The sequence below is a fragment of the Eutrigla gurnardus genome (genome assembly GCF_963514095.1).
Source record: "Eutrigla gurnardus genome assembly, chromosome: 2".
Lineage (NCBI taxonomy): Eukaryota > Metazoa > Chordata > Actinopteri > Perciformes > Triglidae > Eutrigla > Eutrigla gurnardus.
In genome coordinates, this window is record NC_139916.1 from 8,393,270 (window position 1) to 8,411,076 (window position 17,807).

The following is a 17,807-nucleotide window of genomic DNA, read 5'->3' on the forward strand; positions in this document are numbered from 1 at the left end:
ACACACGCATGCATGTAGGCACGCACACACAAACCCGCCCACACACACACACACACACACACACACGAAACAAACACCTTTCAAGAGAAGAAACATGAACTCCAAACGGTTTTCTCTGTGGTGTTAAAAGATCTTCATTCTCAAAGGGATGGAGAGCAAATAAGATTCAAATTAACCACTCTTTATGATGCAACAAGCCCTGACACACACACACACACACACACACACACACACACACACACACACACACACACACACACACACAGTCTTTCTTTATAAGAGACTTCTTCAGTAATCAATCTGTTACAGCGAATTCTTCTTTCTTTACAGGGCCGACCAAACTATTTCATACTTCACTGTTAAAACTGTGACTGGTCAGGTGATCAAACAAAACCATTTTTAAAGCGCAGACTCGTCAGCTTTTGGACTCCGCGCTGGTCAAACTGGGACCCACGAGGCTCAATGAGCTACTGACAGATGTCCCTGAATGGTCAATAATAATCATATTCATTGTTTATTTTAAGCTGGATTAAAAGGTGCCATAACATTGATTTTGTTTTTTGATGTGAAAATGAGGTCAGAGGAAAGGATGGCAGCCGCAGACACGTGTCCGAGAACAAAAGTGTTAGTTAGTCGGAGAAATGGGGTCACGTATTATTTCTGTTGGTGCGTCTGTGTGAGCAATTATCTGAACCAGAAGCATGATGCTATCAGCGTCATCCATGTGCTGGACGAGCAGCAGCAGGGGGGAAAAAGACAAGGACGGGCATTGTGGCCAGATGTGCATAAACGTGTACACGCCAGTGTGTGTGGGGTTGTGTATTTTCTTTTTTTCCAGGCCAGATCTCCGGGGGGGATTACCTGTGACCGGCAAGGCAGGCGGGACCCAGGTTAAACCAGGTGGATACTAGGTGGATTACTTGCGATGGAGAATTAAATGATTGTCCACTTTCTGTAGAACATTTGGGCTGTTTTGGCTGAACACCCAGTTAATCATTGATCAACGCTAATGTCATCCCGTTTTATAGTCAATTACCGGCGTCTTCAAAGGGGCTCCGACCCCGTTTGAAGGCATCGTTATACAACTTTTATAGTATATTTAAAAAATAAAGGAGGAAGATACATGGCGTATATGACTGGTCGATGATACAAAATGTTGATCATGTTATCTTTTATATCATTATGTCCATACTCAAGAATGTATTTTCTCTCATACTGCAGATGATAAGCCAGTTGAGTGAGTGAGTGAGTGAGTGAGTGAGTGAGTGAGTGAGTGAGTGAGTGAGTGAGTGAGTGAGTGAGTGAGTGAAGTGCACCGCCGACACAGATACAGAAATGGCCATCGAAAGCTAGTGAAGAGGAAGAAGAGCAGGAGCTAAACAGGGACGACTAGACTACTACTCAGTCATCTGTCTGTCTGTCTGCCTGTCTGTCCGTCTGGCTATCCGTGCACACAGCCAGCTGCCAGGCCAAGAAGAGGGCATCACTCTGGACAGACTGGCGCCGGGGGAGGAGAGACCATGTATAGGAGCAGGGCCCCACGAAAACTTTTCCCACATAGTGAAGGAAAAGTTTGCTTTATTGGTCCCATTTATGACTTATGAAAATAACTCCGCCTGTGATTAATGATTGGCGATCCTGAATGGACCCGTTTGGGCTCAAGATGTGAGGCAGCTGTCCTGGGTGCCAATGCGTCCCCTTTGCCCCCCCCCCCCACATACAGTTCACCTCCACCGGCTCCAAGTGTACAAGTGTAGTAATAATATACAGCCCACCAAAGTAGTATGCCTCTGTAGTGGAGTCATGTGCTGGCTAGAGAGGTGCAGATCTTAGCACCTGCTATTTCTCACCCTAGTTAGCTATTTAATCTCTGTTATCCACATACCATATGGAAGGTCTTAAATATAAAAAAAAAGACTTTTAAATGATAAGATTTCAGCTTCTTGTGGTGATAGATTGAGACAAAAACAACATAATTCAATGTTTATCTAAATGTTGTTTTTTTTCTATATGCCCTGCGTGCATTCTGGGTATTTATTTATATGTGACTGGTATATAGCTTAAGATAGCACCCTGTAATAAGGGAAAGACTGAGCGGCCATGCCAGACTCATATTACCTCAGTGACAGAAACAGAAGAGGACCAGAGTCCTGGATGAGCATCTGCCCCGACACAGAATGGCTGTTATTTTACAGGATTGCCCTCCGTTGTCCACACGCAATATGAACAATCTTACAGCACGGTGAACAAAATGAATAAAATAGGCCCATTCTGAAACTATAAACTATAACTATAGATAACGAGAAAGTATAAAATATTGACGTTTTGTGATGAATACTTCATTACGTTAGAAAGTTATACTAGGACTGATTGGACTCTCATAAAATCAGCCATCACAAATCAAAAATATTATTATTATTATTATAGGATAAAACAGGGACTTTTCTGTGTTTTTCCATGTTGTCGAACAACCTTATTTCAATTGTGTTTGAATGCGTGTGTCCCACTCTAACAGTACATTTAACTGTACAGTATATTTAGTAGATACAAGGCCACAGTGTGTGTACATGTAGTCTGAGTGCAGGACTGGACTCTGGCCAGACGCTGGACTGCAGCTGGACTTCATAGAGGGCTCATGAATAAATGTGCTCTCTTACTGAATACGAATAATGATATTATCTATTCGGATTATTCGTGCCAATCTTAGGAGCCCTAAACATTTCACAGAATACGTCTTTACAACGAGAGAAATGCAGAATAATTTGATGAGGCTCTGGACCCCGGAGTCAGGACCGGATTTAAAATACCCAGAAGGCTGTGCTACCAAATATACTCCCATCCGTAAGGCAGAAAAACCTTCAAACACTTAGGAGAGGGTTAGGAAGGTTAGCAAGGGAGGTTATAAGTCAAGCCGCAGCCTGACATAAAGCTCCTGTATTTAGCCTGTAACGAACCAGGGAGCTTTAGACCAACTATGTTTAGTACTGAACATGTGTGTGCATGCGTGTGTGTGTGTGAGAGAGAGAGAGAAAGCATAGGAGGCGTGACGTGTCTGTACATAACTGAGATGGATCCCTGAAAGTAGAGCACACACTTATAATTAGCGGTGACATAGATGTCAAGCAGGCATAGCTGCCGTACGTATGGGACATAAATACACACACGTTTAGTACATGGACATTAATAGGGATGTCACCATAACAGGGATTTAGTAGTCGATATTTCCACATCGAAATTCAGTGATACCCAATTCCATAGAACGATACAGCAGAAACAGAAAAGGTTCTGTGAAAGTATTACTCATTCCTGATGTTCCACCTCAAGTTTCTCACCAAAAAACGGAACTTTACAAGATTATAATTAGGATGATAACTTTATAATTTACCTTCCCTCAACACTCTTTTTATTATAGCGAATAGAGCTTGAACGCTTCATAAGGTAACGTAATGCGACCTCCGTCAACAATAGCTGTCAGCTCCATTATTTAGTTTGGCTAAATAACAAATACTGATGACAGACACATGGCTTTAAAATAAAAAATCCTTCTCTCAATCTATTAAAAGTTCCCAAGAAATGGATTAGAGATTATAACTCCTTCCTCCTGGAAATCAGTAATGTTTGACATCAACCTCCATTCCAGAGCAAGGGAGGCATTTTCATACCTCACGTGTAATTCAACATACAAAGATGTGCTAATGATGCTGGCGATGCTGCAAAAGATTATACTCCAGTTTTGGGCTCCAGCTAACAATGAGTTTTTATTATGGCTTCATTGTTTAATCGTCTATAAAACGTCATGAACTAGAGGAGGGCAGCCAAGGTGACATCATATTTGTTTTATCCAAACAATAATTGATATTAATGCATTCATTTCATTGATATAGTACAGAGACACCACAGATCCTAATATTTGTGAGACTGGAACCAGTGAACATCAGGCACGGTGCCTTGATGAACGGCCAGCATGTTTAACAGATTGCTGCCAGCGTCGGGGACAATAGTAAAGTTGAAGGTTTGCCCGGGGGCGGGATGCCTGGACCGCATTCTGTCATCACATTTGATTTAATGGACATCTTTAATCCTCCCTCAGGCAGGAGATTACAAAGAAAAGGGTGGGGCTTTGATATAAACGCACATCAGGCTGAATGTTTTTAAAACATAGCAACAAAAATACTTGAAATAATTGGATGAAAATGGGAATGAAAATACACAAAACTGTTCAAGGACAACTGTCGAGTGTGAAAGTGTCGAGTGCGGATTGGAAATTTTAAATGAATAACACTTTATAAAATGTCTCTCTCACTCTCCTTTGCTGTTTGTTTCTCTCCCTCACACACACACACACGCACACACACACACACACACACACACACACACACACACACACAGGAGGGTGTGCAGTGTGCTAATGAAAAAGCAGACTTAATAGGTTTTCCCCGAGTCCATCTGGTAATAATTGCAGCATGTAGCAACCGTAGTTGTGTTTGGATAGAGCTCTGACATACATGGGGACCTCTGACGCTCGAGAGTGTGTGTGTGTGTGTGTGTGTGTGTGTGTGTGTGGGAAAGAAAGAGAGAGAGAGAAGGGAGGAAAAAGGGCATGGGACTGGTCTGTGTTTCACTGTGTGTGTGTGTGTGTGTGTGTGTGTGTGTGTGTGTGTGTGCCTACATGCTCCCGCTTGTGCGTTTTGCAAGCTTCTGGGTGACGAGCCAACACAACTAAATCAACTTCATCACCAGCACACTGTTTTACGTAGAGAAGCCCAGAGCAGAGCGGGGGCTGCTGGGTAATCTCTGACCGTGACTCAAGTCGATGCCGAGTGGCATCTGATGGCGCACGGACTGCTATGTTATGTTATGTTATGTTACTCAACTCTGAAATGACAAAAGGAGAAGAAGAAGAAGAAGATATTTATCATGTCATACACACCTACTTGGAAATCCCCCCGTGGTTCAAAGTTAGAGCATCATCTTGTAAAATGTTGGATTTGATCTGTAATTGATAGACCGTGTGTACGATAGCACTCCCAACTGTGCTTGAGCAAGAAACCGATCTCACGATAAGTTTCCCTTATCCCCCCTCCCCTCCCCCCCCGGACGCCAAGGAGTCCAGGACCCCTGGGAACTTCCAGGAAGGTCCTCGTTTTATTAAGTAGGGATTGAAGTCATTTGACAATGATTTCATTTCAAAATACAACAGCGAGATGATGATGATGCCGTTCAAAGACAGGTTACACCCTCAACAAACTACGAACGCACAATATGGTGCAAAACCAAGTACAGATCTGTCACTCGTGCGTCAACAACACCAGGGTTTCTCCGGGAAACCATGCTAAATCATAAAATCATGAGTTTTGACAGGAACTTTTACGACGTTACGTTAATCACTTGGCATGGGTATAGCTGTCATTTTAGACAAATCATGTCACGAGATCAAGGCAAAAAAAGTGCAACAAGTGAATCATTCTTCCCGAAGTTCAACGCAAACGTCGTTATCTGGTGACTTGCTGGCAGCGAGCAGTCGGAGTAGGTGGAAGGGAGTGGAGCACGAGCTCGGCAGAAAGAGCCTTTGTGCTCAGAGGTCACACATCCTCTGCACGGCGGCCGCTCACAGTCCACGCCGATTGGCTACATGCGGGAACACGAGCGGACGGCATCGCTTACTGAAAATGACGACAGGAATATGAAGAATGGATGATCGCGGGGGGCCTCCCTTGATAACGCATGAGCGAGACATAGCAATAAGTCTTTATTTTACTATTGTCTATACGTGTATTTATCCTATTAACCCTCGTAATATTGTTGTACATTAACTTTGTGTTTACCCTTTATCTCAAGATTTTTGAGATTGTGGTTGTATTTTGAAAGTGTGCTACATAAATCAAAATAATCATTATTATATTATTAATTACACATTATTTCTGAAGGCTGAAATCTCCCAATTGGACTTTAACTACTACAATCTCACTAAAAGTATTCGGTAAAAAAAAAAAAAAAAACTGACTTTTTGTAAATTAATGTGAGGAACTGCAGAGACACTAAATAGTATTTTACCTGAAATAATTTTTAATATAATGTATGGATTCCCTCACTATATGACTGCATGATTCCACAGACTCATTTGGGCTGACATCACATCATTATTATGTGTATGTTATCATGCTGCGTATAGCACTTTTATATTGTGCTCATAATAATATAATAATCAGATTTAGTTTGGAGAAAATCAATGTTTTAGTCCTCTCTCCTTAATAAGGATGAGACTGAGCCCTTCATGTGCCCGTATGGATGAATACATACACTATTTCATATCGTTTAATCTGTCCAGCCAAAGACAGCGGGTGTGTGCGTCACCGGAGAGGTACAACATCCTGTACAGACACTGATTTCCTCCCCGAGTGTTTTGTGTTTGTTGATTTGTCCGACCCAGCCCTCTACAGTGAGTGTGCACTCAGGAAGGCTGATCAGTCAACGCGACACCCTGTCCCGACATGCTAACATGCATCTGCACCGCGACACAGACGGACAAAACATTTGTTTAAATGCTTAGCAACATGGGCTCAGTTCACTTCAGGTAACCCCTAGTTTAGAGTCTGAAGGGCCAGTGTCCTCCCAACCAGGGGGACAGACACTAAGCTTTGGTCAACAGGCAGTTCTATTATAAATGGTCAATTTGTAAAATGTTAATCGTGCTAAATTCAATTTGCCAAAAATAAAAGAGAAGAAAAGATGCGACTAGAGAAACGTGTAGTCTAAAGGCCTCAATATACTTGAAACAAACCCAGCGGTACGACGGGTTTATACCCAACTAATTTGTTTTTTGTCAGACTGTCTCCATCACACCGCCTCCCCCCGATCGCTCCTGCCCAAGAATTAAACGATGATCAGCAGGACGAAATGATTTGTCTGTGCCTTCCAAAACCATTATAAATCACTGAGTCATAATTGCACACAGCCACAAGAGGGCTTTGTCTGTTGAGCGTTAACATGTGTCGCTTTGGGGCATCTGCTGAAAAGAAATGAAACCGGGGTTTTCATGGGAGGTTCCCCGGGATTGTCTGTTTTAGAGAAGCTACAGAAACACCAGTGAGGAGGCTTCAGACACTGTAAAACACCACATTAGGCCAACAAACCAACCAACATTTGGAGCGTTGGAGGGTTTGGTTTGGTGCGACCGGTTGGCAGTTCTTGCTTTTGGCCCGAAACGTTCTTATTTGACTGTTTCTGAAAACACCTGAGGCAAGAAATAGGCAAAGCAGCAACACTGATTCTTATTTAATGAGCCATGTGTAACAGTTCGATCTGAGCCTGCTGTGTTGCGATGGACGGACCTCATTTAAAGTCACGATGATGCAAAATTCAGATACGGCCAATGGTCCCTCAACTCACCGCGCTGCATCCATCATGCAACACTCGGCCTGATTGCCTGCTCTCCATAGAAAATGAACAGGATCTGTTGACTTTACACACTTTGTTTTTTAGTCTACTGAGCCCTCTGGGGAGAGACAGTGGAGGCAGCAACTGGAAGGAGTGCAGCAGGGAAACCGGCCATACCAAATTGTAGAGTGAAAGAGGGGAAAAACACAGTACATGTCATGAATATTTAAAAATTGGTTTGTCAGGGTTTGTTTTTCCTTACCACTCGTGAAACTAAAGATACAGCGTGTCGCATACTAAACTTCAAAATGCATGTAACCAATTTGCCAGATCCCTGGTTCATAGTACATTTTCCACTCCGCCGCGCTCCGACCAGAGCACACTCGGGCCGATCTCACAAAGACGCCATTCACACCGAGTTGTGTATGCTCACTCTCTCTCTCTCTCTCTCACTCTCTCACTCACACACACACACACACACACACACACACACACACACACACACAGTCTTTCTAAACTTTTACCGAACTTGAACTCCCCCAAAAACCCGGCGGTGACCGCATAAAAAGTACTTCTCAGGTTACAAACTCGCCCAGAATAGACCGTAAGTACATAGTACTGCTATCTGGTGACGTAGATTACAGTGTAGGATGGTTACACGCACTTGATCACGCAAAACACACACACACACACACACACACACACACACACACACACACAACACACACACACACACACACACACACACACACACACACACACACACACACACACACACACACACACACACACACACACACACACAGAGCCTGTAATGAATTCAGTACCATGCTTTAGGGAAAGAAGAAAGCGTTAAAAATGACAACTTAATCTTCAAATGAAGTGGTTTGGATCCACTGTACTAAATGCACGAACGTTTCCTAACATCTAACCAACCCGTTGTGTTCGTAATCAGTCATTAAGCGGACACACACACTTAAAAATCACAGCCCTACAAGCACGTCTGACTTCCAAACAAAGGATGGAGGAAGTCGGTAAATAAGCCACTTGAATTGATATTCATCATCCAGTGATGACTCATAACTGTACACAATTCCAATACATAAAACAAATGTATCCCACAAGGACCCTTCAAACCCCTAATTTTTACATCGAGTATTATCATTATTTCGGGCCATTACTCCTTATGGGACAAAAATATAAAAATAAAATATGGGACAAGATCCGAAATGAGATACAGGCTCCGTTTCTAGTGGGTTGCCGCATGAAATAAGTAATAATATGCTTTCAGGAGCGGGAGAAGAGCTTCTCTGCCTTCCTGGAAAAGGAATGAGAAAAAAAAAAAAAAAAAAAACTTGAAGGGACGTCCTCCAAGTGCAGTAGTTTTTTGGAATAGCTGATCTGTGTACAGGAAACAGGCGCTAAGACTTCTGGCGCTAGTGGGCTGAGCAATCAAAACAATCTCTCCATCTTCTGATTGAAGAGAAAGGGACCTACGCCAGACAATTCAACACACTTCATCAAGGGAGGGGGGGCTCAACGGGGGAACAATCACAAGAGATAGAGAGAAGGATAGGCGATGAGGTAAAGACTGATAGCTGGAACGGGATTAAGAGAGTGGAAGAAAATATTTTAGTAGTATGTATTATATATTCCTTCACTTGCTACTTTCTTTCTTTTCTCCCTCCACTGTTTCCTCTTATCTACACTCCTTTTTTCCCTCCGTTCCCCGCTCCTCCATCTGTGTGTTATGAGTAGGAGGTTGTGGAGAAAGTACGTGGGATTTTCCCACAGCTTGGCATGACCAGACCCAACCTCCCCTCCCTCCTCCCTTCACTCCTTCTCCTCTCCTCCTGTCTCATGTCAGAGGGGAGTCTTGAGGAAAACCACCCGTATTCCACCGCCGATTACTCTGGATGATTGTTGGAAACCCTTCTTTTGCTGCTCGTTGTTCCACGGACGTCAACTGTGCGCTGCCACGGCAACAGAATAATTAGAACAAGGTTACAGGGACAGAAATATCTCCGCCTTTGAGTTAAAACAGTGCAGCTCCTAATAAACCTTTCATTTGGGGAAATCCTGATGAAATCCTTACAAAAAGGCTTTTGTTTCCACTGGAGGACAAAGATTGTGTTTTTTAAACCGTGTGTAGGATTCTGTACATCGGCTCCACCGTGAGCTCGATCTACATCCCGTGTCGCCTTATTCACGTCCAAGTCACGGCTCCAGATGTCCCTGTCCCAAGTCCCGAGGCATTCCCGGTCATGGAGCACTTTAACGTACATAGCAGATGCCGCAAAAATGCACCTGTCATACTTTGTCTCACCCTCATTTAAAGAGCTGGGAGCAAGTTTCTGAGAAGCATGTCCAGGATTTTCAGATTATGATGTATCTCAGACGTTGACATGGACGAAACTAGTACACTACATCCTACATCATCTGCCAACAGCAGAAATCAATCAATCAATCAATGCAATCCTGACAAACCGGACGCTCTCTATTCCTCAGCTTTGCCGAAAGAATTACAATTCGACAAATTGGTGGCAAGGCACCACCTTGGTTAAGTAAAAGGCCCACTGAAGATGTGTTAATACGACACAGCGCTCTCTCTAATTACACATACACCAGATGCTGTTTGGTCACGGCCCCGACACCCATAATCTTACAGTAAACCCAACAAGACACCCCAGAGAACCACATCATAGGCCTCCCAACACGTCCACATGGAGACTGGACGGGCAATAACTGATGGTTGCGGTAGTGAAGAGCTGGTCTATCATACATCACTCCTGCGGAATCTCAGGTTTCATCAGCTGCAGCTTTATTTCCAACATAAACATTTTCCAGGAAGGCACAGCAGTGTGATGCTCCAATAATCAGGGCAAGGGTTTGCTCCAGAGCTTTCACATTTCATCTGGCGCCTTGCCTCTGCAGCGCTTTTTATTATTTATTAGTGACCTCTGCCGGAAAGATGGGCAACCCCCCCTCCACTAAACAGTATCGCCATTCAACGTCAGCAGCTCCTGACCTCCTGAACTAACCGTTAACTATATATCAAGATAGATAAACATGAATATGATTTTCTGTCGTAAGACCGGGTTGAGAGAAGTCAAAGAGATGCTTAAGTAAACAGTGTTGTGCATGCACCGAGTGTGATTTATCCACGTCCGTGTTGACATTGCCGCCCGTTTCTTAGTGTGGTAGGTTCGGTGTGCTTGTCTACCCGTTTGTGATTGTGTATACAAGTGTGATTTACCTCTGCAGCCTGCGTCTCCTGGTGCAGGAGTGTCAGCCCCGTCAGGTCCTCCAGGAATGAATGGGAAGAATTAAAAACCTTGGACAGGAAGTCAAAACCTTCCCTCTCATAGTGATCCAGGACCTGGACAAAAAAAAAAAGAACAATGACTTAACTGGAAATGTAACGTATCTTGACACATTTTTACTGCACCATCAAGTAAAACGTTGCATATTGTGCAATGCATTTCTAAAAGTGACATGCTTGGTGGAAGTCCTTCTTGAGTCCGATGTGAACACTTTGAGTGCTGAGTCATGCTAATTCATAATAAAACAAAAAAGAAAAGCATCATGAGACGGAAAAAGGATGATGAAAGGTGATAATAATCTTTTAATGGTACAAACTGAAAATACACCGCCGTGGCTCCGGTCCATATTCACAACCTGTGAACACCACAACTCAACACTCAGCAGTCCCACTGACATGTCGCCTTGATCTCCTACCAGCACCGACTTCACACACACACACACACACATGCACACACTCTGCCCTCTCATCTACCTTCCTAAGCTTGGCCAAGCCTTTCATGAACGCCCACAGACCCTCCTCACAAGGTGTAGGGTTACCTCTGCCTCAGACACCAACACACTGTATGCATCAACATCTATGCATGTGTGTGTGTGTGTGTGTGTGTGTGTGTGTGTGTGTGTGTTCGCAGACTGACCTGGCGTCTAGTCTTGGAGCCAGACACACCGTGCACAATACACACTGACGTGCCCCTCGTTCATCTTTTCAACTCTCTTTTTTCTCTCCTTCCTTCTCTTTATATTTCTTTGATTCTCCACTTCCAACCCGGAGGATCCGTTACACGAGTCGGCGACGGCCTGAAACCCACTTTGTTGAAACATATATGCTCGCGACACAGAAAGCGACCCGATGGCTGCGGCGATCCCGTGATAAAAGTTGGTCGCGGTCGCTTCGAGCAACGCACACAGACAACACGGTTGCACACGTGACGTCCCCCCCCGCTTGTGTCCGTATCAATGGAAGAGAAAGGTGAGCAATGACGTCTACGGTATCTGGTCACATGGTGCAGATTGAACCTGCATAGATTGTTGTATGTATTTGGAGATTTTAAAATTTTACAAAAATACATGGTTTGACACTTTTTTTTCTTTTTCTTGTACACATTTTTTTGGAAAAACTTGATAGCAGAGCAATATCGGACTAATTCAAACTGCGCTGTGCCAGAAGCATTGTGGGTAATATGCAATAACAACACGGGTGTAACGTAAACACAGAGAATGGAAGAGACTTGAAACGTTCCCAAGATTTTGCCGTTAATCAGGCGCCGACGGCTTTCAGTAGTGATTGCGAGCCGTCGACGGATAGCGCCAATTAAGTCAGGCTACAAACACGGTCGTCCACATCTGGATGGCATGGCGTGCTACACATCTGAACGCTCACATGAACACACGTGCGCATGTGCACTTGTGCTAAAGATCCCTTCCTCCTGAAGCCACATAAACGTGTAGCCTTCATTCTACACTGGCCTCCCTTTTTGAAGTCGTTGGCGGATGCATACTGTGTGGATGCTTAATAAACGCATCACACACACTACAGGCTGTGTGTGTGTGTGCGCTCACATGTGTGTAAACACATCAAACATTGGGTGGTCCCGTGGCTCGGAGGGGCTTGTAAACACGAAGAACGGAGTCGACTGTGGTTGCGTTTTAAAGTGTAGATGCTGACGGTCACATGTGCGACTGTCGGTGCAGATCAGTGACTGCTGCATCGAGATCAATGAAGGGTTCTTTAGTTAGTGGTTTCGCCATGATGTGACACTGACTGAACACGATGAGTAAACCATTCCCGGTGATTCAACGGCTTTGACCTTCCCCATTAAGTTGAATAGTCAACACGCCAGGTCAGACGTTTGCCTTAAAGCACACGCAAACTCCACACTGACTCACTGAGGAACCACTCAGGCCTCATGGTGTTCCAGAGAACCCGCATTCTTTACGGGAAGCACAGCTCCAAGTATGTGCATCCAACGCTCTGCGGCTGCTATACAACTCATTTCCAGCCTATGTAGAAACAGCACATAGTACAATCAAATATTAAGAGTTGTGCCATTTGCAGAAATAGCAGCTGGTGTGGAAGTGATTGCCGGTATCAATGAAAATTTAAATAATAATTCACTTGTTTTGTCCGACTTACGGTCTCAAAACCCAAAGACTTTTAATTTTCAAATATCTAACACGGAAAAAAGCAGGAAATCGTCACATCTGGGAAGCTGGAAATATGTTTGGCATTTTTGCTTAATCACTAATTTAAATAATTAGTCGATTATCGAACTGTTACTAATTCATGTTTCCATCGAATTAAATCAACAAATCGATCAACAAATCAATTAAATTATTTCAGGTTTAAAATGTATCATTTAGCAAAGTTAGAGGGCCAATAGATTTATACACACAGACATCATTTCAGTGGAATAAATCCTGCTTATGTTAGTTTCTTTGAAGAATTTGAAGAGTCGGCATAGGTGCTGGGTACAACTGAACAAAAATACAGAAAGTTCTACTCTTTACAATCTGTGACATGAGGATGATTTTAAAGTAGTATTACGTGTATTAAGTGAAAGTATAAATAAAGCTCTTATTATTAAAAAGGCTCAGAAGGAAGAAACTCCTTAAGAGAGAAACAATGAGCTTTGTTAACGACCAGTTCAGTTGTCTTTTTAACAACTACTTATGTAAATAATCTTTTTTTTTTTTTTTTTGCTATTAAAAGTGGTGGCATATTTGTACGTGTTAGTCCAAGAAGTTGTAGTAAGAGGTGTCTGGCATGGTTTAAGACGAAGCCACGTCAGCTGAGATTTACTCTCTGGTTTGTAGTTTTATTGGCTTGCAGCCCCAGAAAGGCTTAGGAAACACACACACACACACACACACACACACACACACACACACACACACACACACACACACACACACACACACACACACACACACACACACACACACACACACACACACACACACACACACACACACACACACACACACACACACACACACACACACACACACACACACACACACACAAAAAGCCCCAACTCTACAGGAACTGCTCAAGCCCAGACAGGGGCTGAATTGTTTTGTTTCCATAGTGACCTGGCAGCACACAGCTGACTGCGGCAGGAATACACACAGACAGACATGCAATCGCTCTCTCTCACACACACACACACACACACACACACACACACACACACACACACATACACACAGAAGACAAAGACAGACACACACACACACGTTACAGTGAACCAACTGACGGATGGACAGAGGGACACACAAAGGGGGGACGGATAGGGGGGAGGGAGAACAGGAAGGGAGAGAAGGTAATACAGAGGCGAGGGACTGAAATGAGAGTAAGCTGGTCGAAAAGAAAAGGAGCGAAAGGCAGATAAAGCGAATGCAAAAGCGGAGAGGAGAAATGTGTGTGGGCGGAATTGAACGCGATCAAAACATATTCACCAATTTCGCTACACAACCTTTATCCCTGCCTCAGCAAGAGGATCGTCTTTCCCAACTCATGTTGTCCATTGTTCCCCCGGACTACACGGGCTTTACCCCAATCCCTATCAAACCTCATGAACCCTCCGCACAGACCGGATAATCTCATCCGTCACACGGGCAGAAACATGACACCTTGGGTTGGAGCGGAACTTTATACTATTTCTCATTCTTTCAGAAACCGCGTAGGTGGAGGAAAGCTTTAAACTTTTAGAGTAAACCTCCCCCCCCCCCCCCCAACCGTCTGCCTCTTGGTTTCTCCTTCTGTGTCTCTCGCTCTGTCTTCACATGAAAGTGATAGATCTAGGGCTTTATGACCTCTTTATAGACACAAAGACTGCATTGAGATCAGGGGAGAAAGAGAGAGAACCAGCCCTCCACTCATCACAACACCCTTTCTTCAGCCCAGCACTTCCTCTCTTTACCCCCCCCCACAAACCATCTTTGCTTTTCTCCCTCTTTACTTTCTCCCTCTCTAACTTGTGCTACCCTCCCCTCCATGCTCTTACACTGATGTACACCAACCAATCACATCGCAGGACGCCGCTAACCGCAAGGCCACCTGGGGCAATAACTGGCCAGTTGGCTGTGGACCAATGACGACGCAGTAAAAAGACACGAAGGCAATTTCTCTCACACTGCTTAGCTGATTTGGGATATGTGGACCCTTCAACAGCCCATCTTTACACACACACACACACACACACACACACACACACACACACACACACACACACGGACACACAGTGTACGACAGTCACTGACATCAATGAGCAACTGCTGCCTGATTGTTACCATATGGTTTAGCAGTTTTTCCCTGTGTGTGTGTGTGTGTGTGTGTGTGTGTGTCTCCAGTATTCCTCAAGGAACAACATTTCAACACAGCTACACCGACTTAACAATGTGGAAATGGGAGAGAATGGGAATCCCCCTCTTTCTGCTGCGGCTGCAATTTGTGTTTCAAAATAAAGTTGCCTCATAGTAACCAAATCTAATCTAATAAGTGAAACACAACCTGCTTATCTGCAGCTATGTGTCAATCTTTCTTATGCCGTCAACACAAACGCTCGATAGTTTACTGGATTTGAAGATAACAATAATAATAATAATTTGAACAATTCAGTTACAAGACAAGATGACTTACGATGGGTGAGCAGGCGGTGCATTTGTCAAAGGCCAGGCTGGCAGGCAGGACGTTGTCAAACCTCGAAAGGAATCCTCGGATCTGCCGAGGAGAGATCAAAAAACGTCAAAAAGCTGACATGAAACAGCATGGCAGCACTCCAAAGGTACACACACATCTCTAAAACAACACTCACACTTCAAACTTCGCCATAAAGGGATGAAAAAATAAAATAACTCATAGGGAAATAAGCAATATATGAGTTTATTGAACGTACAAGTGGCCCTTGGACAGAAAGTGTTCCGTTCGTGAGATTAAAGTTCCCTTCGTCCTGTCATCCCTTTTAATGTAACAGCAGTAAGGTGGTAAACAAAGTCGGGGCATGAACAATTTGGAGGCATTTTGATTTCTTTTTGTTTTCTACATTTCAAAATCATGCCAAGAGCGCCCTCTAGTGCCAGAGAGGTTATTTTCAATTAAACATTTTCAGGACATCGACTCTCACAGCTGAAAGCTTTCCCACCTATGTATGGGGACAGTAATTACGGCTTATTACCTTGATTGCTGTCTAAAGAACCCCCCACCTCCCGATACACACACACCAACAACTCTTAAATGAGTAGACATGCCTACTACATACCATAACCTCCTTTTTTTTAAATAAAAGCTTCCCCCATTATGTTTTCTGGCCACACCATTAAATGACTTCCTGACTTTAATCATCAGGTGGTGAAACCGACAAATATTTGAAACCGTTTGCAAAAAAATGTAATAAAGTGAACGGGGTTGGAAAAGAAAAATGTTCCACTTCTTGAATGGGACATTGGGTGCAAACTGCATACAATCTGGTACAGCGCTTCTTTTTTGACAAGAAATCTTTTTTTTTTTTCATTTATTCTCATCTTTTATATTTTCCCATCTATGCACTGATTATTTCAACTCAAATGTTCCATTCAAGGACGCACAAAGAGAGGAATAAAACACAGATTGAAGGTTAACTGGAGCGCTGTGCAAATAGAACCCGGATGTGAGGAAAATAACTGGTGGCGCAATTTACATGGAAGGGTGAGTGCACGAGTGAGTCAGACTAATGGTTCCTGTTTACTGTGATTCAGGTTCAAGAAAAGTACCTACAAAACATACAAAACACATTCACACAGGATGAAAAGTATGACATTGTATCCTCCTTGTTGCTCGGCAACGAGGACACAATGTAAAAGTGCAACTAAGTAAAGCTAGTGTAAACTAGTGTCTGTACATGGGAATGAATGACAACTTTTGCCGCACTGCAAAATCAGTAACTGCTCCACAAAGTCGTGACTTTAGAAGCGCCAAGTGATGCGTAAGTGATTTAGATTACTGGTATAAAGACCTACAGCTGTCGCTGTCAAATGTGCTGCCTGAGCATTTGCGCTTCCAATACGTGGGCGTATGTTGCGCGACATCCTCGAGCATAATAATCTTCATACATATCATCACAATCACAATCTGCTGTTATTTCGTAACATAAACTAACAGCATAATGCCTGCAAAGAGTAGAGTATTTCTATGTTGTTGTTTTTTTCTGCAGTTTTAGGGATGGCGCTTGAAAAACACAATTTCAGAATCAAAAGTTGAATGTGGTGATATCGACACAATAAAACAAGTCACAGCACTCAAAAAGGTGCTTTTTTTCTTCTTCAGACACTTAATACGATATCATGCAATTTCTGTAAACCACCACAGGCTGTCACTGTGGCACCGCGGAAAAGATGAAACCACTCAACCAGGCATGGACACACACACACACACACACAGACACACACGCACACACATGCGTGCGCGCAAGAATTTGCACCCTAATGCATATTATCTACTCTGCATATCTCTCCCTTCTATGGTCATCATTATCTTATTCCCTCACCTCTTTCTCTATACACACACAGAAGCACAACAACTCATTTGCATGCCAATATTCTCCGGATAATTTGGTTGAAATACCAAAAGCAGCGGCGGCACTAAGTAAATGGCAGAAATTCAGAATCTCAGGGTGATGAATACTGATGATGCACATGGAGGTGGTGACAATACACAGGAACCAAAAGGGCCCAGCTTGGATAGCTGCAGATGATCTACTCTCCTTCCAGAGTAAAAAAAACATTATTTTCAATTATGCTTAAAAGGTTTTGCATAATAAAAGGAAAAAGTATCCTTGGAAAAATATTCATTTAAAAACTTTAGAGTTATGTGTGGGCCAATTTTTCTGTCAAACGAACTAATAAACACACACACTATAACTTCCGTTTCTTTTCTTCTGCACAGTCCTTCAGGTAGTATTAGCTAGCCAACTCAATGACTATCACTATGTATCTTAAAGAGCTTCCATCTAACTCTGATCCAACCTCAACTCCATTGCTCCTCTGCCTGAAACTGAAATAATTCTGTTCTCCACAGCAGCACTTTATATCTAGTTATGGTATGTTACGGTAAGCCACAGGGCTCTGTCCTT

At 43.3% G+C, this 17,807-nt stretch overlaps 2 protein-coding genes across 2 annotated transcripts in view; one reads left to right on the forward strand and one right to left on the reverse strand.

Moving 5' to 3' along the window:
- Positions 1–17,807, forward strand: part of vgll4b (vestigial-like family member 4b) — a 325,618-nt gene that overhangs the window by 47,585 nt on the left and 260,226 nt on the right. The gene's annotated exons all lie outside the window — the stretch shown is intronic.
- atg7 (ATG7 autophagy related 7 homolog) overlaps positions 1–17,807 on the reverse strand; it is a 45,528-nt gene that overhangs the window by 11,065 nt on the left and 16,656 nt on the right. Inside the window, exons 17-18 of the mRNA XM_084035543.1 lie at positions 15,341–15,421; positions 10,634–10,756 (exon numbers count right to left, since the gene is read on the reverse strand). Coding sequence (XP_083891669.1) covers positions 10,634–10,756; positions 15,341–15,421 — 204 coding nt within the window. The remainder of the gene's footprint in view (positions 1–10,633; positions 10,757–15,340; positions 15,422–17,807) is intronic.